General features: G+C 36.8%; 1 protein-coding gene across 1 annotated transcript in view; it reads right to left on the bottom strand.

Annotated features, from left to right (window-relative positions):
* The window catches only part of SGCZ (sarcoglycan, zeta), a 207,735-nt gene that overhangs the window by 64,077 nt on the left and 117,147 nt on the right, over positions 1–26,511 (bottom strand). The window contains exon 3 of the mRNA XM_010150471.1: positions 5,348–5,435. Coding sequence (XP_010148773.1) covers positions 5,348–5,435 — 88 coding nt within the window. The remainder of the gene's footprint in view (positions 1–5,347; positions 5,436–26,511) is intronic.

Consider the following 26,511-nt stretch of genomic DNA (forward strand, 5'->3'; position numbering starts at 1 on the left):
GCTTAGCTGGCTATAAAACTCCAGTGAGAAATAATTACACTGTAAAATTTGGACACTCAGAATGTATAATGTTTTGCTCTGTAAATTACCTAAATATTCTCTGAATCAACAGGAAACTGACTTTAAAAAGGTAAAGCAGTAGACAACAGAGTAATTTTTAACAGAAAATTCCATTTAAGTTTCAAAACATCTGAAAAATTGTAACCAAAGCAAGTAATTTAGCATAGAAATTATGGATTCTGTGTTCATTTTCTTGGATTGGAAAAGTGTTACATATTCAGTCTGAAGTTCAATATGACATATTCCTGTTTGTACATCACTGCAAAAGCTGGATTACTAGTTCATCTAGATATGGTAGAAGTGAATAGACTTTATTTCTGATTTTCACACTTCAAAGTGGTTTTAATGACCAATTTTTTTTTTTTTTTTCAGGTCTGTATTAAATTAAGGAACAGAAATTCAGAGAATGCTGAGAAATGGATTAACTCATTTATCTAACTTTGGTTTTGCAACATGTCGTCTTAACAATATTCAAAATCCTAGTGCACAACAGTCATTATCAGATTAAATGTTATAATATGAATATTAGACAAATACAATGTTTAATATATATTTTCAATTTTTTAAATTTCACTTTAGTTTGGGACTATAGGTAGCCAAACCTCCCTGTACAGAAAGGTAGAGAGACTTGATTTTAAATGTTCCTGATAATTAAGTTCTGATCTACATTTGCGCAGTTGAAGGGTAAAAGCAGCTAATGAGGGATTGTAAAACAACATCATTCCTTCTCTCCCTGGCACCCTACCACTGACAATACAAAACCAACCATACAGATAAGAGAGGAGTTGAGCCCATTTCTTCCATTTTTCTACTGTGAGGAAAGGTGAAAAGTGTATGATCGCTGTGAAACTGCTCTCCCCTTGCAACATTTATCTGAACATAGAGACCTTACTTTCAGGCTCCTACGTCTGCGAACAGGATTAAAACACACAGAAATATTTCTCATCTGTTGTTACTTAAGCATGTTATTACTTCCATTGCCTTAACAGGCACAGTTCAAGTTCATAATGATCTTAAATAAATATATGTCTGAGATTAAACATCAAAGTTTTAGAAGCACATGTGCACATATATTATAACAAGCCCTATCACAGGTGATTCTAAAAGCAGGAACGCTTGAAATGTTGTCTGTTGCTTCAGATCGTGATTGATGTCTAGGTGTTGAAAAGGGAACATTCGAGGCAGGCAACCTTTAGGTCATGAGTGACCTTGATTACCTCAGAAGTGAAGGAGCAGCAGGATGTTTTACCTGGTAAAAATAAACCTGTTTATCGGTAGGGACAGGCATAGGCAATTGGCACATGTGATATAGGCAAAATGCGGAAGGGGGCTATTTCTACTCCCACAAGTTTACATACCTGTAGTTTCTAATGTCTAATAACTTCTGTACAATGCTCCACGTACTCTTGGTGGAACACAGCAAGTGAGACAGTAGATTTTTAAGAAAAATATCTCAAATACACAGCACAATTTTTATGGTAAATAGATGGAAACTGTCATTGAATTTGACAAGTTATTAGAATACCTGTATCTTTTAATGCGTTATCAGTCTTTACCAGTGCTGTAATTGAAAACTATATGTGTGCCTGCTATTTTCAAAAACTAATTGCAAAAAGTGTGACATAACTTTCATTGGTATTCAAATAATTGTTCTCAATTTTCATGGCTCTAGAGATCTCAGTGGGTAGAGCTACAGGTTCGGGAGTTTTCTAAAGCTGTGACGTGTACAGCTCTGGAGCTCTATGAAAGTTAAGATTCTGTCTCAAAGAACCCAAAGCTTAGCAAAAATGAAGTGCACATTTTTGCACATTTCAGATATCCTCAGTGATAGTTATGAATTGAAAAGGGCCAAGAAATAGCAGAAAAACCTGTCAGAAACAATTATTGTAACAAGGGGGGGGGGGGGACACACTAACTTGTGAAAAAAATGAGAAGGTTGGCAAAGTAATTATCAAATCTGAAGATGAAATTACAGTAACTGTGGGTTTCAAATGTCTCCTTTCAGCCAAATTTAATTTTGATCCCCATAGCACTTGTCAGCCTAATGGCCTCCACTCAAAAAGAAGCTGAGGTATATATGATCTGTGCGGGCAGCATAGAGACAACAGTCTTCTGGCTTGACGTGAGCAACTACTGTGCTTTTCTAAGACTGGCAAAAAAGTAGATCTTTTTTCCATATAGCTTGAAGTTATGCAAACTTTGACTAAACAGAGGAGAAAAGTTGTGCCAAGGTAATTTGTAGAATGCATAATTCAAAGGGAATTGCTACTTACGGGTTGGGAGGAGAGTGTTGTGATTGTCTTTATCAGGCTTAGATACAAATACCAATGAATGATCGTCTTTGTCATGTAGATAACCTTTATGTCTGTGCTACATCTGCTCTAGCATGCCTAAAGATTAAAAGTTGTGGAGTCTTTCTGGAGATCCACATGCAACCTGGCAGTTTTCTGACCATATGCCACGAGTAGACCAGAGTACAAGCCAACATTCCTAGCTCAGATGGTATAGAAAAATTAAAAAAAAAAAAAAAAAAAGCGCAGCATTGCTACACCGGTAGCTTCCTCTCCATACAGTCTTCATTGTTAGAATTGGAACAGACTGCCCCAAGAAGTGGTTGAGTCCCCATCCCTGGAGGTATTTAAAAGATGTGTAGAAGTGGTGCACAGGGATGTGGTTTAGTGATGGACTCAAGAGGGGTTAATGGTTGGAATTAATGATCTTAAAGGTCTTTTCCAACCTAAACAATTATGTGATTTTATGTCTTAACAATGAACTTTACAGAAATATCTTGTCTTCCATTGTCACTCACAGAATTAAATAACTGTTATCCTCAGTTTCACTGGTGTTTTTCCACCTCCCAGCCTTCTTCCTCCCAGCACCACCCCTACATCTTTACATTAATCTATCTTCCCATTACAGTTTTAATTAGATGCACTTAAGTTTGTCTTAGTCCTGTATGGCACAATTTCAAATAGCAAAGAAAGAGTTTTTAGTTGTCCTAAAATTTGACATGACCAACAATTTGAACCTCAAAGACAAGAAACCGGCTTATTTATTGCCTTGAAACATCACTTATGTCCTGTGAAATACAGATACAATGCCAATGATATCACATATATAGGAACTACATTATCATCTACCTGAATGCAGCCTCTCTTTTCTGAATGCTTCTGACATGCATATAAATTTGTATTATTTTTATTATTATTTTTGTTATTAGATGGGGACTTATCCTGAGTATATATACTGGTAATAGGAAAAAATATTTTCTGATGTCAGAAAACTTTGTATAGAAATGTCACTTCTTCTTCTCTAGGCACAAATGAAGTGTTCTTGCTGCCTTCTTTCTAGGCAGAAATAAAAAAAAAAAATTGTCTTTCTCTTCTCTACCTTATACAAGAAAAATTTTTAGATGGGTGGGTAGGAATTTCAAATTTTAGGTGTCTGTTAATTTCTTTGATTGACAGTAGTGAAATGTTCAGGTTTTTACTGATTCTACTAGTAGTTATGAGTGCTTGTAGTAAGTATAAAATATTAAATAATAAATAAAAAACTAAGGAATATTTCAATGTGCACTCAATACTGTATGAGGATTTTATAAAAAATGAAGAAGCAGATTTTTATATTAATTTAACAAAGAATAAAGGTTATACAGTCATTATGAAAAAAAAGTGGAAGACAAAGAATAAGAAATAACGTAAATACAATACTGAAATTCAGCAAACTTCCACTCTCCAGACACTCTGCAACAGCTGCAAACCAAGAAGCTTACAGGTGTTCACTCTAATGAGAGTAACCTAAGAACACGTTTTCTTCAGGTCTTTATATTGTTAGAATATTAACCTCTAGTGTGATGCCTTTAAGTAGATCAGTCTTGATACACCCACATACATTTTCAGTGCAGGATTCACTTTGCAGAAACGGTCTCAGCAATCACAGTATCATATCTATTTCAGATATTGTGGATGTTTGCCATGGGCAACTCACCTTTTAGCAACTACCAGCTGGAATGGAAGGGTTTGATAATACCCTGGATGAACCAGAATGGCATTCCATAAACACACTGGGCAAGTACAATATGGCTAGAACAGGTGTTAGCTTAATTCTCCTCATCTGTATCTGCTAGCCAGTCTGGTTACCTTTGCACACTCATTTGATGTGGTCATTCAGGGAAATCAGTGCAGATGGTCTGTCACTCTGTACGCACTTGCCAAGGACTTTTTACAACTTGAAGCCACTATCTCCAGCTAGTATGAAAGCTCAGTGTAAATTACAACTAGACTTTAAAACTACTGTGAGCATATCCTCAGCACATGAGGAAAAAGAGTGGATGAAAAACAGCTTAATCCAAAAGTAAAGTGAAAACAATGAAAATATGTGCATTCTAAAGGGTGTCTCCTCAAATTTATATATGCATTATTATCTTACACATATATGCTTGTGTATTTTTCATCCAATCTCCAGTCAATATATATTGCTTTCTAACAGATCTAGAACGTTACCTTGTACTATTTTTTTGCCAAGATTTTTAAAAAACCGATATCTTCAGTGCTATTCTAGTACTGAAAACATTAAAAATATTACTTCAGATTTACTAATACAAAAATATGATTTGTGTTAAAACCAAAGTATAACATGAAAAACTTATAAAAACAGGGAAAAATACATGAAAAGTGTAACAGATAATTAGAGGACTTTTTTATTTCCATTTCATCTGAAACTTTGATTTGCTATATTTTATACTTTGCAAAATGTCAAACACCATTTTAATGAATGACTGGCAGTGTGATCACTTTCCATTTAAATTCTGTATTGTCTTGGAAAACATTTGAATTTTTGTTTTGTTCCAGTTTTTTACATTCAGTTACTCCAAATGTTTTCAATATATACTAATACAAATATATTGTGAGAATAACGGGGACAAACCAATTCTCACTGAAGTAATGGAAGACTGACAGAACTTGAAAGAAAATGATGATGATTTTCCAACTGAAATCGTTGAAACAGGTTTTTCTGATTTTTTTTTTTAGTTTGTTTTGTTACAGTTGCCCCCAAAATAATTATTTTTCATTACGGTATATTATAACTATTTTGATCCATTTCTACTTTCTCTGCCTTCAGATAATGCTGAATCATGCACTTACGATCCTTTGTATGCACTGTTTTTTGAGTATGGTGATTAGATCTTTTTCTGACTATTCAGCAGTATTTTGTCTTCAATACTAATTAATGAAACCTATTCATAAAGCTAAACTGATACACATAACAGTCAATAAAGAACACTCACCTACTGTCAGTTGTCCAGTTAACTGTCCCATGTGATTTCTTGCATTCACTGTTACATTTCTGTCAGACTGTAAGACCAGTGGGCTATCCTGGGAAACATGTATAAGACAATAAATGAGAGAAAAAAATTGAGGTAGAATTAAGTTAAAACTAAATAGAAACATGCATGCTGACAAGGGAGCTCTGTCAAATATAACAGCCTCTTCAGTAATTTTGTAAGTATTTTACAAGTCAAGTTTTTACAGAAAAGAATAACAAGAATACTGTTTCAAGCTTACAACTTCTGTGCACAGAATCCCTGATTTAGAAATCAGAGTTGAACTTAATTTATATAAACTGGGATTTATTTCCTGAGGATATTGCAAAGTTAAAAATTCAAACAGCCTTAACACAAACCTGTTTCATTAGCCTTTTCCATATATTGCTAATATACACTTTCCTAACTAACCAACACCATACCACATTATTCTGTTAAACTGTGCAACGTACAGTGTTTGGATTGCACTTACTAAATCCTTACAAACATGCATTTCTTTGAAGGTAAAGTTCTAAAAAAGCAAAGAAAGAGAGTACTAGAAGGTGATATAAAAGAGAACCCTGACTCACCGCCAATAGTACCTGACAGGCACTATTAGTGACCAAGCTGATGCAGCACACAGATAAACACTGTATGATGCTAACTGTGGCCTTAACATTTTCTGAGTCAGTCTGCAACACGATGACATTGCTATCGGCATCCCACTACGTTTAAGCTTTCGAGGAATGTTTATATATCTATGCACAGGCATATTATGTGTCCAAAACCAGCTTAAGGAATCTCAGAAACGGAGACAGCATTGAATTTTGCTTCTTGAAGAACACAGACCCAGATCTACTTCTCCATGGGAAGGACAGATGCATGGGAAAGGGGAAGAGCTTCAACACAAACCCATGAGAAATCAAGCACAAAGAAAAAGAGGTCACTGGTCATGCTCTTGTTGGAGGGGGGTGAGTGCATACTTGGAGGGAAAACAAGGGTGGTGGCTGCTGCTGCAGACAGGGACTTTCCTCCCTGGAATCACCTGCTATCACACTGTTCTGAATGTTGTTCCTGAATGACTGAACTGCATGGAAAGGACCCATGCTGGAGGAGCGTATGAAAAACTGCAGCTCCTGGGAAGGGCTCACACTGGAGAAGTTTATGGAGGACTGTCTCCCATGTGAGGGACCTCACGCTGGAGCAGGGGAAGTACAAGGAATCTTCCACCAAGGAGGAAGGGGAGAGAGAGAAACACAGTGTGATGAACTGACCACAACCCCAGTTCCCCATCCCCCTGTCCTGCTGGAAGGGAAGCAGCAGAGAAATTGGGAACAAAGCTGAGCCCACAGAGAAGGGAGGGGTGGGGGGAAGGTGTAAGATTTGGTTTTACTTCTCATTATCCTAGTCTGATTAATTACATTCATTTTCCTTAAGTCAAATCTGTTTTGCCCATGATGGTAATTGTGAATTCTCTCTCCCTGGTCTTATTTGAACCCACAAGACTTCTGTTAGATTTTTCTCTCCTCTCTCTCCCTCACCTGCAGTTCTGCGTTCAGCTCTGCAGCCCTTAACATAAGAAGGACATGGACCTGTTTGAGCAAGGCCAGAGGAGGCCACAAAGATGCTCCGAGGGCTGGAACACCTCTGCTATGGGGACAGGCTGAGAGAGTTGGGCTTGTTCAGCCTGGAGAAGGGAAGGCTCCGGGGAGACCTTATAGCACCTTCCAGTGCCTGAAGTGCCCTACAAGGAGGAGGGGGCCTTTTTACAAGGGGCCTGCCATGACAGGGCAAGGGGTAACGGGGTTAAATTGAAAGCAGGTAGATTCAGATTAGGTATAAGGAAGAAGTTCTTCCTGGAGAGGGTGGTGAGGCACTGGGACAGGTTGCCCAGAGAAGCTGTGGATGCCCCATCCCTGGAAGTGTTCAAGGCCAGGCTGGATGAGGCTTTGAGCAACCTGGTCTAGTGGAGGGTGTCCCTGCCCATGGCAGAGGGGTTGGAACTGGGTAGTCTTTAAGGTCCCTTCCAACCAAAACCATACTGTGATGATTCTATGATTTCTGAAAATTATTAGATTCTTATTTTATTCTTAGCTTCTTTCTAGGCGTCCGTCATTGGTCATTCCTGGATTAGGCATATTAGGTTAGATAGTTAGGGAACCATATACGAAGATTTATTTTAATCTGAATGATGTATTATGTTGCACTTAAATTTCTATGCTTTACTATCCTTTCCTTTGAAACCAGGGATTTCTGCTGCAAGACACACTCTTCCCAGCTGTTTTCACTGTGATTATTAAGCCTAAATGATACCCAGTTCCCTGGAAAGTCAGAAATTATCCTGAGCTAATTTATAAGAGTTCAGGTGTACTTCATCTCTCACTGGGCCACGCTATGACCTCTCTAACATCCTGCCAATTAGCTCTGCATCACGGAATTTGGCAGATGAAAGTCACTGTTTGGCTTGTCCATCTTTCTAGATAAAAAGCTATAATTATCACTGATACACTGTGTTCAATGTGACTGGTTTGAGCTAAATATGTGATGCAACTGAGGGAGCTTCTGGCAACAAAAGCAGCTGCTAAGGACATTTTTCTCAACACTTGATTTGATTTCCACTTTCCTTATGGCACTTTGAAGATCATTAGTCCAGGCAATGGCTGCTCTGGGAAAGGAGGTTGTCCTGATAGACAGCTACATGGCCAAAGTATATTTTTAAGGAGCCCTTTTCACTTTTGCTTAGGCAGTATTTGAAGAAGTGACTTCTCAGAACAATCTCACCCTTAGCAAGGGAGGGTACTGCCATGCCTGTTTTTCCCTGCTCAGCTACAGGTTGGGTAACTTCCACTTCCAAACACTCATAGTCTGATCTTCAGGTTTCTTGCCTTTCATCTTAGAAAAATACAGAACTTCTGTCTGCAATTTAAGAGACTTGACAATTCAGAAAATACTTGACATCCAGATGTCAGAAGGGAGATAGAAGTATGTCATCACACTGTTTTCCTGGAAATGGGAAATTCAAAAATTGTTTTAATATATAAACACAAAGAATAGGAAAAAAAGAGGATTATTAAGTTCCCTAAATACTGTGGAAGTATCTGGAAGTAAGGAAGATTTGTTCTGAAGTCAGAAAAGTGTAGGAACATGCATAGTTACATTCTGGCTATAATTTGCTAGGATGACATTACCCAGGAGCTGATAAATATAAAAAAGATAGATAGGTATATTAGTAAATAATTTTTGTATATTTACTTAATGAAAAAGACTTCAGCTTATACCTGACAAAACACACACACATGAAATAAAGAGGCAAATTTCTATTATTTCTGTTGCTGACATTACACAGCTGTATATCAGATCTTCTATTTACAGGTGAACAAAAAGAACATTTTCCCTTACATGTTATAAAACAATGTTGTGCTATTTTTCCCTTACATGTAATAAAGTAATATAGTGCTATAGAATGAGTTCTATGTATTTCTGCAGCTCAGTGTTCTGAATATCAGGAACAGGCATGCTCCATATTTAGAATATAATCATATATGTGCAGCGTAAAAGTTATCACGGGCAACTCCAAGGAACATCCTTAAAGTTCTTCAAGTTTCTTGACACTGAGTTAATTTGAATGCATGAAAAAAAGAAATAAAAAAGCAGGTCTCTCTTGCCCATCTCACACTTTCTACCCCTGGTAAAAAAGACTATGCCATACTTGCAGCCCCAGGCCCCTGAGTTCCAAAGCTGTTCTTGCTGCCAAACTTGCAGTATGGAACACTTGAACAGGGCGTTTCCTGAGGTACTAGAAACTTAGGCCACTTTTGGATTACCAGTATTATTCAATCTTGAAGCAAAGTAGTCCCTAAAAGCCAATACTGCAATCTGAAATCTATATTACGAAGTTTTCCTCCACAGAAAGCACATGCAAAGTAATTTTAACTGGAAAGTTGACTTTTTTCCTTCCCTTTCTCTTATGGAAATGCAGATCTTGCTTTCCTGTTTCTTCATTTTGCACAGCATACCTACAAACATGGTTTCTTTCCCACTCCTTGTAATTCTAACTTGATCTGCAAGAATGTGTGATGAATTGAACACAGCAGTTCCTATGATGCAGAAATTTGCTCTGAGATTACCTGTATTTGTTAAGCATTTACAGGAATAGTTTCACATATACTGCAAAGCCAGTGAAAAATCTCCAAGTGGAAGCCATATTGTTCACGTGATGATTTTTTAAGTGTTCTTCACGCACACCAACGGCAGCTCTTCCACAGTGGAAAGCTGTTTTCCTTCAGCTATACTACCCATTTACAGGACAAAGAAAACTTTCTTTGCCAACTTGTGAAAACCCAAAAAGGACAAAGATTTTCAGATAGTGAGACTGTCAGTTTTATTTTTGCTGTAAATGTTTTCTGAACTCCATTACCATAGTAGCGGACGTTTTTCAGCTGTGCAAAGTAAAATACTGACTCTCATGTCTTGACAAGGTCTGGGTTTTTTTTTTTAAGCTAAAAGAACACACCTTTAAAAGAAAACATCTAAAACAAAAGATTTTATTTGAGGAATGCAATTTTCTGTGCTTTTCCCCAATCTTAATGAATCACATGTATCAGAGTAAGAATCTGTCACCTCAAATATAATTATTCTGATCTAAAATCTGTACTGAAGTATAATCCTTTATATCTAATGCATGACACATTGACACAGAAATGCCTTTGATGTGACTAATTCGTTAATAATTTCTTAAAAGAAACCAGGTATAATTTTATGTGAAGCTTAATAGGCTATATATACCCCTCATTAACAGAACATTTGAACTTGCTATTTCTGCACTGCTGTGGAAATGTGGTCTTCAGACAAGAGGTAGTAAATTATTTGTGATGCCGTAACAAAAATTATGCTGTAGCTAACAAAACGCAACATAGCAAGAACAATCTTAGAATTACACAGAACTGCTAATAATAACAATATGCAAATAACTAAAATATCACAGAGGGATGCTCTCAGGTGCTCTCTTCCTTACTGGTCCTGCCCAACCTCCCCGTGGCCTTCCTCACCCCTGGGGGGGCCCATTTCAGTCCAGCCCTATTTGAACCCCCCGACAGGGTTGTCCTGCTTTGCTCCTCGTTTCCTTAGGGAGCAGTCAGCCCTCACTGTTCCCTGACAGGTATGAGGACCTCAAGAACTAGGTGATGCTCATGATGAGTATAAGCCCCAAAATGTTACAACTTCAAGATTTTCAGTAGTGTATTAAAGGCAAATCAGATGAATGTGATATTATAATCACTTCTTATCTGAAACAGCTTAACAGCTGGGATTCATAAAGGAAAACATAAACAAATGAATTTAGGGGATATTTTCAAAAAGCTTTATTGAATCTGAATCCAGTTATAAATACAATGGAAATGTTTTTGGAAAAAAAAAGGTTTTGGGTTTTTTGAGTAAGGATCTCAATGAAGTACTGATAAATATCAACTTTTACTTTTAGAATTAGATGAGAAGATCACACTAAGTATAAGATAGGCTGATAGACTGCTTTATAAAGTCATTTTATACTAAAAAATGTTCTGCATAAGCAATCATAGTAAAACTTTTTTTTTTTTTTTACAGATGGTTCAATTATTTTTAACATATTTTGGACAGATTTCATGCATTTTGTACACCATTCAAATAGGCAATCCCAGCTAATTAGCTCAGTTTTGAAGAGTTTTTCCAAAATGCACCCTTTAAATTAGAAACAGTTAAAAGAAGCAATTCAATTTCAGTTAGTTTAACACAACATTAGTTTACTCTAGATAAGATAGTACACTGTATAATTAACTATAATCCCGGATTTATGCTCAGAACATAGTTAATTATGATAATACTATCCATTTTGTCACTCTTAGGAATACTAGCAATATATGTATGCCATAGCTTACAGTGCAAGCACTAGATCTCTCATGATTTGATTCCTGTGCTTGAGCAAAATTTCTGGACCTCCACACAACATAATGCAGTAAGTGGGCATGATTCTAGATGTGCCAACTCTGTCTGTTGGCACTTTAAGAGGATGGATGACTGCAGCTCAGGCAAGTGAGGGATAACAAGCATGAAGACTTCTTTGGAGGAATTAAGTACAAAAAGGTCAGAAGGAGAACATGATGGACAGTGTCAATTAAGAAAGGTAGAAAGTAGAGCAAAGAAGCTGTGAGGGGATGGAGAGAACACTCCTTAGCTGTTTACCCATTGTCCAGAGCCAGAACATCAGCATGTTTCTTAGCAACCTTCCTTGTAAATGAGGAGATAATGATGGAGGTGAAAGAAAAAGCCCCAGGGACTAAGAAAACACATCCATAAGGTTAGGAGTCTCAGAGCCAAAGTTTCTATCATTAACTTCTTTATTAGCACTAAACAAACACGAAGGAACTTGAATAAGGAAAGATTTGGAAAAAAACAGACCTACAAATGCCAGCAACTGCTAAGCCTTTGAGTACTTAAGAAGGTTGAAGTCTCTAACTGTTGGAAACTTGTAAGAGCTTGGGACTGTCAAAATAAAAACTAAATAAAAATATTCTTCATCTGAATATTCCCAAGAATATTTCCAATACTCTTATTTATCAATATTTACCAATATTCAACAATTCCAAGAATATTCTCAAGAATATTCCCAAGAGTCTGCCCAAGGTGTCAGAACAGCAGGATCCCAACACAGAGGTACTTCAAATAGGGAGAATTGTATCAAATAGGGAGAATTATATGTCCAGGAGAAGATATTCCTGGACAACTCCGAGATGAGAAGTCTAAATACTCATCCAATGAAATTAGACATTTTACCTATTTTTGATTTTCCTGCATTCCCAAAATAAGCTTCACATTAGATTTTGGTGTTCTTTGTTCTTGCCCAGTTATCCTCTCTAACCTGGCAGTCACAATTAACTGCTAATAACTACACTCAGAATCACAAAGCTGATTGGAAGGTCACCATAAACACCTTTGAACTTCTGCCTTGATTCCAGATACCTTATAAGTTTGACAATGTTGGTGAAAATCAGTATTTTTTCACACCAGTTTTTCACACTAGGGAGGTTTGGAAAAGTTTTCAAGTAAACTATTAAGCCAATGCACTTAATTGTCCATGGCAAGACTGAACTACATGTAATTATTAAAAAATGCAAGCAGAAAAAAAAAAAAATCTGCTTTTTTATATAACACAATGGTAAAATTAGTAGCAGATTTGACTTTATGTCAAAGCTGTTTTCGTGAAAATTCTTTAAATATTATTACAAACTCTATTTTTCCAAATGAAGGAGGGACAGATACCTCACTTAATTGACACACCAAAGAAATTAAAAGCTATGGAAGACAGGTAAACAAAGTACAAGCAAATAAACTGAAAAAAATACACCCTAGTTGATACAGAAATATCATACTTGAGGGTACTGACAAGGTTCCAAGAAACATACTTTCTAGATCATTCTTGTTCATCACAGTATGTTATCTCAGATCCCAACCTCTGCTTTTTTTCCAAGTCAGCCTTCTTATGCGCTGAAGGCAATCACAGTTATTACACAGCTTCATGACACAGCAAATCTGACCCCAAACTTGGTTATATCTACCAAAGTAATATAGGTGTAGCCAATGAGAATCGTACACAGCACTCCAGAGAGCCACAGGAACTGGTAAAGCTGCACAGTGATCATGGCTATAACCTCCAGATAGAAATAATCTCCTTGTTTTACTTCTTAGTATAATGCACCATGAAATTTTTATTACGGCAGAACTCAGTCATGCATAGAAAAAATGTAGTGATAATGCAGAAGCAGCTATTTAAATGGCAGACAAAAGATGTGACTTTCTGGAATTAACTAAAACATAAAACAAAATTTCAAATGGACTTTAGATATGAACATCCTAAATAAAAATAAAACAAGACTACAAATGTACCTGGAGGAAGCTTGTTAAACACACAAAGGTCACTCCTTGGTCATTAAACTTGTGACACAACAAGTAAAACTGTGTATTACTGAGCTGCAATGTCCCCAGAAAACCTTCATTAGGACAAATGTAAAAAAAGCAATGCAAGTCTTAAAATCTGAAACCAAAATATTAAGGGTGGAACCACTGTACTTCACTGCTTTCAAACCATCATTCCTTGCACTTTGGGTGTATCAGTGGCTGAATGGATTTTGCCATTAAAGTTAAGCCCAACAGTAATCTAACAGTCCATTATGCTATTTTAAATCTTGGAAAGCAGTCTTTCAGTTCCTGTTTCTCTGCCGGTGTCAACCACGATATACCATCATTGTGAAACCAGAGTACGTTGCTCATGCCTTTAAAACTTGAAATATAGCAGCAGTTAACTCCAAGAAGAGGTTGAAGACATTATAGGAAAGTAGATACAAATCAAATTATGTTCAAAACATTTAAAAGTATTTCCCAACATTCCCTATTGAGGAAGCATTTCTCTACAGAATTTGAATTACATTTATTTTAGACTGACTAGCTGAGAGGAAAAAAAATCCACAATATGCTGTAGTCAGTGATCTCATAACCTGGATACATGCACATCTTTTACCAGATTTCTAGTGCCTGAGATGTCTGTGACACAGAAAATTGTGCCAGCCCCTGATGACTTGATGCATAACAGGAAATATACATTGGTTTTACATGTTGATAAATGAAAAAATAACCAAAATAAACTTATTCTATTATGTTACTCAATCTTATGAAAAACGTGACATAAAAGTTCTGAAAAACTCATCAGAAGGTTCTGGGTTCCACTTTTGTGGCACCTTGTAGACATCCAGCAAAGGACTGTATGGAAATATTTCCATATCACTGATTTTTATTTCACTATGATTTCTCTGAAAGAATTTTTCGTGTACTGAAGCTGAATAATGACAAACAAATTATAAAGAAGATTCAACTACACAATAGAATTTCATAAATACATAAATTGTACCAGAAATCTGGAATTAATTTTATAGTCATATAAAGGAGCAAAAAAAGATGTGCTATTAATTAAAAACTATTTTAAAGTCTAATTAGTGTGTATTAAGATTAATAAGTTGAAGAAAAATATAAGATGCAAAAGTAGGGAAAGACTAGTCATTAATTTTAAACATGTTTGGTTAGAAGATTTATTTTAGGTGAATATTAAACATACTCTGTTATAGAACATTAAGGTATTGGCAACTTATATGATTAAATGATGCCACCAGTATTAGCAGCAGCTTCAATAGCAAAAGTCAGACACGGTTATCCGTATTTTCTGTTTCTTCACATAGCTATCCTAATTCCTACAGTGCTGATAATTCCCGAGAAGCTTTCCTTCAAGGAGAATCACTCACTGCTGGATCCCGATTACTTTAGCAATGCTTTATGCATTGCTAGTTCTCTCTACCATTCCTGTATTCCCTAACCAGAAGCACCAAAGTTCAAACAAACTCTGAAACACCCTACCAAAAAGAATGGATATTGTTATTGTTACTTTACTGAGCCTGCTCCTGAAAGCACCTGCTGCTTATTATATTGTGGTGGGTTGGCCCTGGCTGGAGGCCCGGTGCCCACCAAAGCTGCTCTATCACTGCCCTCCTCAGCTGGGCAGGGGAGAGAGAACATGATGAAAGGCTCGTGGGTCAAGATAAGGACAGGGAGGGATCATTCAGCAATTAACGTCACAGGCAAAACAGACTCAGCTTGGGGAAAATAAATCTAATTTATTAACAATCAAATCAGAGTAGGATAATGAGAAATAAAAATAAGATCTTACACCACCTTCCCCCCACCCCTCCCTTCTTCCCAGGCTCAACTTCACTCTTGTTTTCTCTGTGTCCTCCCTCTGAGCGGTGCAGGGGCACAGGGAATGGGGGTTGTGGTCAGTCCATCACACGCTATGTCTACTGCTCCTTTCTCCTCAGGGGAGGATCCTCACACTCTGCCCCTGCTCCAGCGTGGGGTCCCTCCCACGGGAGACAGTCCTCCGTGAACTTCTCCAACGTGAGTCCTTCCCAAGGGCTGCAGTTCTTCACCAACTGCCGCAGCATGGGTCACTTCCATGAGGCTCAGTCCTTCAGGAACTACCGCTGTAATGTGGGCTCCTCTCTCCACAGGCCCACAGGTCCTGCCCACATACTTGTTACAGTGTGGGCTTCCCCCGGGGTCACAGCCTGATCGGGCACTCCCCTGCTCTGGTGTGGGGTCCTCCCCAGGCTGCAGGTGGGTCTCTGCTCCCCCGTGACCCTCCATGGCTGCAGGGCACAGCCGGCCTCACCACGGGCCGTCGGGGAACCTCTGCTCCGGTGCCTGGAGCACCTCCTCCCTCTGCTTCTTCACTGACCTGGAGATCTGCAGAGTTTCTCTCATATCCTGTTCTCTCTCTGCTGCAATTTTCCTCTTTTTCAGTTTATTCTTCCCCTTCTCAAACATGTTATCTCAGAGGTGCTACCGCAGCTGCTGATAGGCTCGCCTTGGCCAGTGGCAGATCCATTTTGGAGCCAGCTGGCATTGGGTCTACTGCTCATAGGGGAAGCTTCTCTCAGAAGTCATCCCTGCAGCTCCCCACTACCAAAACTCTGCCACACAAACTCAATGCATATATTGATTGTCAGATGCTTTCAGGCTTCTTTACTGCACTTGCTTTATACAAGCACTATCAATTCCATGCATTCACCTTTAATTCTGACATATCAACAGCTAGAAAGTTACCTTGAATAGCATTACCTCAGATTTGCTCTTGTACATTCTTCAACCTTGCAAACTATTTCATATGAAGCTGATCCATTAGTATGATGTAAACTGTGCTAATATTGAGCTCAGAATTTGTTTGATGTCTGTCCTCTAAAACTTGTCATCTGTGGAAAGGAGATATTCATCCCCACCTTTATTGGAGGACATGACTTGGTGGTTCAATAACTGTCATTCTGTTAGAAAATCTGCTTTGAGACTTGCCAATCACAGACTAAAAAAAAAAAAAAAAGTCATCAGCCCTGATTTGAAGGTCAAAATTGAGGAAATAAAATTCTGTAGAGAGTATTATGTTTTGGGAAAGAGACAGCACATCATCCTTCAGGGAAGCATACTATTTTCCAGTGGCAACATCACTAGGGTCAACTTCACAGTTGCAGATAACTGCCATCTTTTAATAACACAGATCTTTTCCAAAGGTTGTAATTAAAAACTTGTCTTTATTTTCTACTCTCTAGCTATTCAGAATTCTTCTGTTTCAGAAACTAGCTAACTTCCCCACACCAAACACTTTTCCACTGCAGATATTGACATACTGAAGAAAACATGTCTACACTGACACTGATAACAAATACAGTTTGTTGTCTTTGCAGTTTTCAACAGCTAATATTTATATAAAAACATAATGAGAAATGCCATGGACCTGGATCACTTGTTCAACCTGCAGAAGTTCTAAAGTTTGCATTTCTTTTAAATTCAAAATCACAGAAAAATATGGAAAATGAAAAATGTTTGTATTTCCTTAGCAACAGTGTTAAACTGCCAAAAAGATCTCATTCATGTCTGCATTAGTATTTCTCCTACTTTTGCATAAGGAAAACAACGCACATGCAGGCATATAAAAAAAGTTAAGAAATCTTTCAACATTTTCCTCTTCATTACTGGCATGAATGGTTTTAATATTTTATGTTATGTTTCTGGCAACTAGTCAAGATTACTGAATATGAAGGGATGATCAAACAGTTGCAAGTAATTCTGTATAAGAATGTTACAATAAACATCAGAAAAAATGTCATATTTAGATTTCTATTATAATTTTATTAATATTCTTCTATTACCTTATTAAAATAGCTTCAAAATATTTTCATTTCACATTAGTTATTTTCAGTGAAACTTCAGACTCTAATTGTTTTCTTCCACATGTTTACCCTAAAAGACAGTGAAAAAAGCTCTGGTTTTTGTTTTGAGCTCTGACTTTTGAGCAAAAGTAATTAACAAAATTTAGACTTGCTTCATGTTTCTCACAGAATGCTTCCTCTAAGGAATATTTTGTTTAGAACTGTGAAGGTGTTTGAATATATGAAAGCTATACCAAAGATGTCCAAATTTACTTTAAAAATTGTATATGCAACATTATAATAAATTAAAATACCTACTAGTGAAATTTTTCACAAAGTTCTTCAGGACACTAAGAAGCCTGTCTAATAAGTCCTTTCTTCCTTGAATCTTGTCAGTCCTTCTAGGATTCTGGAGTTTTGTGCTCATTGAAAACCAATGTAACTTTAAACATTTTATCCTTAAATTCAATCCTACAATTGAAATAAAATCAAGAACATTTGTCATGAGATTTTAGCCGATATTGAACTAAGCAAAGAGTGTTCAGTCTACTAATTCACACATAAATATTAGAATTAATAAAATTCCTACTCTTAAAATCTACCAGGTAATCTACCTTCTCAAAGCTAATTACACTAAGTCTCCTCACACAAAAGTTTTCCTCTCAGTAACAGACTTTCTTTGGTATAGGGAAGTGGCTTTTTTTTTTTTACAATGACTACTGATGGGAATGACAAGTCTCAAGAATTTTAAGGACAAAATATACTTAAAGGAAGGTGTTAGAGAGATAATAACGAAGATTAAAGTAGTCCTCAGAAGCTTAAATATAATGAAAACATTAATAATTTTGCTGAACATGTTTCAGAGCTTTTCAGCTGCAAAAATAAAGGAAACAAAACGAGAAAGACATGGCCTCAGAACTAAAAAAAAAGACATATACTGAACAACATCTGGCAACGGTTTCAATAATGTAAGGCTGCATTTTCAGCTTCTCTAAGCCCTATTAATAACAGTGAAAGGAATAGTGGTTTATCTTCACTCAGGATGCAGTTGTGCACTTCTCAGAAAAGAAAAAGCTTACACTGGTTCTAGCTTTCTAGCCTTCTTCGACTCTCTAGCCTTCACTCCATCACTCAAATGATCTGCTTTACCAAAGAAAGAAAACAGACAACAGCAATAACAGAGTTTAAATTATTTACAAATAATTTAATTGTTTCCTAAAATACAGTTTGACAAAACACACTGAATCCAGGAAGTTCTGCAGTAGAGGATAAGGTTGACCAACTAGGAGTAGCAAAGAGTGGAGACTTCTTAAAATATGTTTGAGAATAAGTATTTCTCTGCCAAAGAACCTAACATGAAACCATCCTGTAATTCTTCCACTATTTACATTATTTCTGTTCAAATTATTTTTGGCAAAGTGGGAGGAACTAGATCAGAACCCTTCTTTGCTCAAAATATGACCATTCATTCATGTGTCACACTCATTAAGTATTTAAACCAGCTTCATATAGTAAGTATTCAAACTAGTGGAGACCAACAAGAATTGATTTAAAGGATTCCAGTTTCCCTTCAGATAACAATGCACAACGTTAATTTGAACCAGTGATTATTCTGTGGTTTTATATCAGGGTGAGATTCATAGTTAAGTCCTTACAGACCTTATACAATACAATTTTGTTCAATAATATATTTTAACTAGTGAACCGTAAAGACTTTTGGGCTGTCTAAACTGCAGCACAGACTTTACAGGGCAAACTATCCTGTCAGTCAAACTCAGTCCTGTTGGACTCTAATATTTGTAACTGCCTCTTAATTGGTAACTGGCTGTGTGATAATTCCTCCCGTGAAGAGCACATTTCTTTTGTTTTTACTTTATCTATTTTGCCATGGGGGATTATGCAGATGGTAAGCACCCAGAGTACATGAGATTGCCAGGCAATAAAGTGGAAAGCCTTTTAAATTCAAGTTTTGTAACTGATTCTCACTCTGCAGTTAAATATCCTTTCTTGTAAAAAAATAACGAAACATCTCTTTGGAACAAGTCGTTTGCGATCACTGGCAGAGTTTAACTCTTTTGAAGAGAATCCTAGCTAACTGACACATATATAGTATTGCAATTTTTAATCACCCTTGCTGCTGTATTGTGTCAATGTCATGGAGGTGGGGGAAGAAGGTTAAATGCATTATTTCAAGAATACAACAAAATGTTTACTGCTTAAATGTCAATGTAAAAATAAAATTCAGGTAATTTTAGCTGTATTTCTGCTAATCTATAACCTTTACAAGAAAATCTGAATTGTTCAATATTCATCTTCTGAAAATGCCGTATTTATATTTTGTGTTTATTAATCTTGTACCCAGGGTGGTAACATTTCAGTGAGTGATGGAAGATATCCTTCTACATATAGATGGTAAAATGGACTGATCAGTTTGTACCAGGAGACCTCTGAATGAAAACATATATAATCATGCATATAGCTTGAAAATTATTTTGGTTCCTCTAATAGCCTGGCAATAAATCTACACAATACACTCCAATACGACCTTGCTATCTTGAAAAAATTATGTTCTCTTCATAGCTCTTATTAAATAACTACAGTTACTGTGCTAACAATCATGAAATGCAATGCTATCTATAACCAAAAATAATAAGAAAAAAAGAACTATGCATCAGATGTAGGAAAACCACACCAGAATTAGTTTTGCTTCATTTTGCTAATATTAGCTAGTAGATTTTTTTTTCAACCAATACAATTACAAAAGCCATGATGAAAGACAGTTGCATTTCCCAATTTCCTGAGCTTGAATTTCATCTAATTTATTTCCTGCACAGCCATCAGCAAATAGTCCTACCTCAGCCAAAGGCATTGAATGTTAGTCATCTATCAGTTTCTCTTTTGAGGGTCTATCATAAAACTATATTTTAACAGTGTGCTCTTTCTAGGTCAGCACTTCTGAAGTGTCAAACGTCCTGAGGGAAAAGGAATAATTCTAGCTGGGAACAAATCTATCCTGAGTAAGCGTTCATGTAGTTTGTTGTGAGAAAAGCTCAAGCAAAATTTTTAAAAGAGAATGCAAAAGACAAGGAAAAACATAACCATAACCTACATTATCATCCATATTTTCAAGTCTCATAAATTAAACAAAATGAACACTAGCAGTGGACGTACAAAAACACTAGTCAAATTTTATACAGAGGAAATGAAGATTTTCAAAACCTATGATATTCCTATTCCTGCTGTGTCATATGAGACAGGGTTCCATACTGGTTTTATTTTGACAAAATCAGGAAGGTGACATTCAATTTCATTATCTTTAACTAGGTTTCCTTTTATATGCCATATTTATAAAAGATCATAGAAACATTTTGGTTGGGAAAGACCATTAAGATCATCAAGTCCAACCATTAACCCAATAATGCCAAGTCTACCACTAAACCATGTCCCTAAGTACCTTGTACACACCGTCTTTTAAATAACTCCAGGGATGGTGACTCAACCACTCCCTTGGGCAGCCCCTTCCAATGCCTGACAACCCTTCTGTTGAAGAATTTTTTCCAACTATCCAATCCAAACCTCCTCTGGCACAACTTGAGGCCATTTCCTTTCATCCTATCACTTGGGAGAAGAGACCAATGCCCACCTCTGTAACCTCCTTTCAGGCAGTTGTAGAGAGCAATAAGGTCTACCCTGAGCCCCCTCTTCTCCAGGCTGAACACCCCCAGTTCCCTCAGCTGCTCCTCATAGGACTTGTTCTCTATACCCTTCTCCAGCTTTGTTGGCCTTCTGTGGACATGCTGAATATGAATATCATATTTCAAACACTGGAAGGGTCCAATTTCAAAGCAGCATTCTGCCAATAGAAGGTTGCCCAAACAGAAAACTCCCAGCAGTCAAAATAAAAAGACATTAAAAAAAAATACTACTTTTGCCAGTTGTTGTGATATGATGATCCTTTTAAATGACCCAGCTAGTTCCTCAAGAATCAGTCAGGGACAGAATTACAGCTTTTCATCTTGCCATCTCTCAGCATCCCTTTGGGAGCAAGAATCCCTTTTATGCCACGTGTACACAATAAATCAGGTGCTCTACACGGCAGCCCTCATAGCCCTAGCTCCCTTTTCAAGGAAACAATAATAGCAGCCACTTCTTCCCTGGCCTAGGCACCTGTTTTTCTCACTGCTGAAAGGTGAGCAAGGAAGGACAGATGCAGTTCATCTGGCTTTCATGCCAGTGTGAAGTCAAGAATGGAGAAGCCTAAAACCCAAGACCCGAGAAGTACTTGAGGCCACAATACATTACCCTATCCACTTTTTCTCCTGACAAGCTGGCTGCAAGACTGCACTGCACACTTAGTGGGCAGGTTCCCAAATGTGTTCCAGACTCCCATGGAACTTATTCCTAATTTGACTGTAAAGGAAGCATATGATTTATACACCTTGGCACCTTTTACACAGGAGTTCTAAAAAACTCTAAATATGTCAAGTACTCTGTCCATTTGTACCCTCTCAATCATTCTTTCAGGCAACTAAACTACTGGATCCCATGAGGTCGTCACAGACCTTGCCAAGGGACATCATTGTCTAGGTGAAATCCTTCATGGACTTGGAAGTCCCCTTCTCCTTAGCCAAAAATGATCCACTGTCTAAGGTGATTTTCATTCAACATTTAAATCAATGTTCTTTACTGGCAGCTCAGTATCAATACTTAGGAAACTTTATCCTAAAGTAAGGGTAAAGAAGAAAAACCCAAATTCATGCTCCAGATTAAGTTTGATGCAAGAGAGACAGAACAGAGTAATGAATCTTAAATGCTATACACAACAGAATTATATTTCTCAGGTTGTAACTTTTTTGTTTGTTTGTTTTAACACAGAAAATTGAAGGGTTTTTTTTCCCCATGCCTTACCCATTTCAGACAACATTTTCATGCTTTTTCACGAATTGAGGTGCTAGACTCAAAAGCATTAACTCCCAGTGTTGTCAGGGCCTAACACAGATTTTATTAGATATTAATAGGAAGAGGCTTAATCTGAGATTATTTTAAAACAGCTTTCAAGAGGGGAAGAGGATTGAAAACTAACTCAGGTAAGCATTTCACCTTGCTCTACTCAACTGTCTTCCATCAACTGGTTTAGCCTTTGCTTTTAACTTTGTAAGGAAATGCCACAACTGCCACAGTCTCCTTTTCAGGTTGAAATATCTCTGTCTTTTGTTGTCTCATATCTTCTTTTCCCTAATGTATTGTATAATATGTCTACAAGTACTCTTTTATTAATAAAGATTTGGTCAGAATCATTCAATTCTACCATATTACCAGTGATTCCTGTATCTGGAGACTCCTTTAAAGCCATAACTCATAACTGATTGAATTAGGGGTAAACTTTCTTCAAGTATTGGAATTTTCACAGGATTTAAAAGTAAAACCAATTTCTGTGCAATGTGATGAATTTTGAGGTTACTCTTCAGAAACTCTTAGTAATCAGTTTTGTTGTGTTAACTACAATGGGTTACTGAAGTTTAATTTTCCATCTTAGATTGCTTGAATGAAAAGTCCACTCACCAAGTGAAAGAATGCTAATAACTTAAGTCTTTTCTTAAGTATTTCATTCAGTTCCTTGCAACTGGTTAGATCACCATGTATTTTATCCCTTCTGAAAGTGGAAGAAAAAGCACTGGCTTTGCTGATGTTAGGGATAAAAGCACACACCCCAGTCAGTCAGTAACCAACTTATAAAAATCTCATAAAGATGTTTTACTAACCAGAGGTTATTTTGTGCTCAAGTATTACACAGCATTTCTGATACGTGTAAATAGCTACTAACAACCATAGAAAGACTGATGCTAGAGATGACATAGGTTTGTCTATGCCACTTCAGGTACAGAGGTCTTGCATGTACACAGGGATTGCTGTGCAAAATATTTCTGATGGTCTCTGCTTACTCCAAAATGGCCTTTCAGGATCTGTATGCAGCAATGATCTATCTGTACAATCTACACTTCCCTGCCATCTAAAATGAGGAAATATTTCTGATATAAAACAGTAATTGCAAGACAGATGGTAAAATCTGAATCTTCTGAACTTTTAGTAACAAAGTAAAATAGAACTGAAAAACCAGTAGTACTTTTTGAAGCGATCTTTTCCATTTGGTCACGACAGCCTCAAAGAACCAAAGCCTACTGCTCTGACACTGCTGAAAATGAACTTGTCTAATGGAGCTGGGTGGCTCCTCTTCTGTACCGCTGATTCTTGAAAAAGGATGGGATATACAACACAAATATGTGTTCTATACCTAGTTTCACCTGAAAACCTTAAATTGCCTTAAATTTCTTCATTCACTAATTCAGAAAAGTGGCAGTATCATTTTAGTTCATTACTGAGGTTAAAAAAACAGGTTTGTTTTAAATAAAACTAATACAAATCATGAGGGAATACAGGTGTGGCTTTAAGAAACCTGGGTTCATACACATTTTAAACAGCAGAAGAGTTAAAAATACAACCAAATATTAACTCAGTGAATGGCCAATACTTTAGCAAATTAACAAATGGCCATATTTTAGCTCATTTAGAGTTTTCAGGCAGCAATACGGAGAACACGTTTGCATTTAAAACCACAGGCACCTTGCACTTGAGAAAAAGGACAGGGAGGATAAGGCTTTAGGCATAGATACATGGACTTAAAGGAAATCAAGACAAACCCCCGAATTTCTGGGAACTCCTCCCATAGCCTTTTCACCAGACCTATGCTGCCTTTAAGGATCATTCGAACAAGGACGTGCAAGTGTCCATCTATTCTGGCAGCATTTCAGTCTCTTACAATTCCCATAGGCAGCACAGTGCATATTTGGACCGCTCTGAGGCAAGCTCTTCTTCCATTTGTCCAGACGCTGACTAACCTAGGATGCATGTAAAACATAATGGTCAAGTATAAGGAACTCTGCCTCACTCCTGGAGTACTGAAAATTGTTTACAGTTGTGTTCAGTTTGCTAAGTGTCAGGGCTCACAGAAACGTCTCTGAATTATTAAAATCATTTCACCACTGAGAGTGAGATAATAAAGAATCGTATTTCAGACCAGTGTCCCTGAGCTGCCATTGCTTCAGCTGTTCTGTATGCCCACTTGTACACAGATTTCAAAAGGTTAAGACTAAATTGTATGGCATAATGACAATTCATATTTATTCTAATTGCCACAATTTAGTAGAAAATTACTTTGGCCAATAAATCACTTCCAAGCATTCTTTCTCAAGACAAAGCCAGGCTTTATCACAAGGCCAGCTGTCAGGGATTGTTTGTTCTTTAAAAGTTACAAACTTTGAAAATATAAAAGCCGAAATGTCATTGTCAGTGTAAGAGTCTTTTAGAAGAATAAGATGAGTTGATCTGTCCAACAAAGAAAACACAAAAATTATACTGAATGCTTCACTTCCTATGATTCATATCTGTTTTTGCTTTCAAGAACATTGTATACCTACTGAAATGAAACAATACACATTTCACAATTGTAACACACAAGATTGTCTAATTTGGGACTCAAAATTGATATCTATAGCATGAAACATTATCAGAAACCACAAATTATGTGTCAATTCAATTTCTTTTATCAGATAAAAAAATTGAAGTAATTTTCTCTACAGCTGATCTGTTCAGAAATTTATTTTAAATGTTGTCTCCTGATCTTCCTGCCTCACTTCTCTTCCCTTAAGAAAAGACCATAAAATCCCTGAAGTAAACAGTTACTTTCTGCTTCATTAATGAGTACATTGAATACATATTGGCTGTCCTGGCACTTAAATTTCGAATCACCAAGCTTACAAGTCATTATTGCCTAATACTTCAAAATTATCTCAAGGGGGCTTAATCCTAATTTATCTTGTATATACCATGATTTGAACGCCTCTTTGGGTTTTCTCTGGGTAATAGACTAATTTTTTTTTTTTTTTAAATGATGTGTAAAACTGTTCCAGAGAGATAAAACAAACAAATAAACAGATTGAAACTGAAAAAGTCCATTTTCTGAAAATTTCAGTCTGTGAAAAATGTTGTTCATTCTTCATCTGTGGTTGTTCCTTTTTAAGAGATATTCTTGAACGTGTGCTTGGTGCTCAAATCTCCAAAGCCTAACTACCTAAAGGTAGTTTCTTCATTTGCTCCTAGCTTACTGTTTGTAAGATCTCCTGTTAGGCCCAGACCTTCCCAAAACAATTTTGGCATTTATGATATCATTACTGAATTGCATTTGCTCTGCAAGGTCCTGAAGCTGAAATCATAACAGCAGATTGCAGCTTCTCTTCCTTTTATCCTCAAGGAACGTATTTCATTAATTTTAAATTGCCTTCTCTCATCTTCTTAGCACAATACATGGTATTGTTGTATAACTGTGAAATGCTATATAATCTGGAGACCAAAATTTAATGTTACATAGTGTAGTCTCTCTTCCTGTATGTCATAAGAACAACACGTATCACCAAGGATATCCAAGAACAGTGTATCTGTGAGCCACAGGTTATTAAAGGAGGGAAAGTAATTTCTCCCATCACTCTGAGACATGCCCGAGTCCAGTGATATTTAGGAAATTAATCTCTTGCCTCTTTGGCAAGAGACAGAAAGGTTGAACTGCTAAATACATAGATTTTCAAATCAGAACAATTAATTAATCTGGCTTTCAGTATTGTGTAGACCACAGAGCCTTAAGCCAGTAACTTCTGCATTGGTTTATCTCCCCACCTTTAGGCAAACCACCATGCTTTTTCCCAACTTACTAAAATTAATTGTATTTATTAAAATATCAATACATGCCAAGATTTCTGAAAGAACTGATTTCAAATATAGGAAAACAAAATACAGGCAGAGTTGAAATACCTGAAATACCAAAGATTGCTTAATGAAGAGGAATCTCAGTTATATTAGTAGCAATGTTTAACATACTTGTACACCTTCAAGAATTTATAAGTTAGTGATAAAGTCGAGGAGGCTATGAAGTGACAGGATCTATAGACATTAAGTTGAATACCTCTACCCTAAGTAACTTGATGGTAAAATTCTGAAATGATGAAAGCTTCCCCTTGTATTTAACAAAACTCTTGTATTGAGAAACACTGCATAAAATCTCTAAATCAGTTTTACAGTTCAAATTAATTCTTGATTAGGTTTTTGAAAACCTTTTTGAACAAACTAACTACAGGTACCACATATGCATATCATTTTCAATGTCTTTGGGAAGAGAAAACATTTCAGGAAATACGGAAGGACTTAGAGTACCAAAGTAATACAAAGAAAAACAATCTGTATCCTTCCCTGGCATTTCAGAACATACTTACTAAGAAATTTAAAAGTAAGTGCAGCAGCTGATATTGCCTTAGCTTAGGGTTT

Source organism: Eurypyga helias, unplaced genomic scaffold (genome assembly GCF_000690775.1).
Source record: "Eurypyga helias isolate BGI_N326 unplaced genomic scaffold, ASM69077v1 scaffold2184, whole genome shotgun sequence".
NCBI lineage: Eukaryota > Metazoa > Chordata > Aves > Eurypygiformes > Eurypygidae > Eurypyga > Eurypyga helias.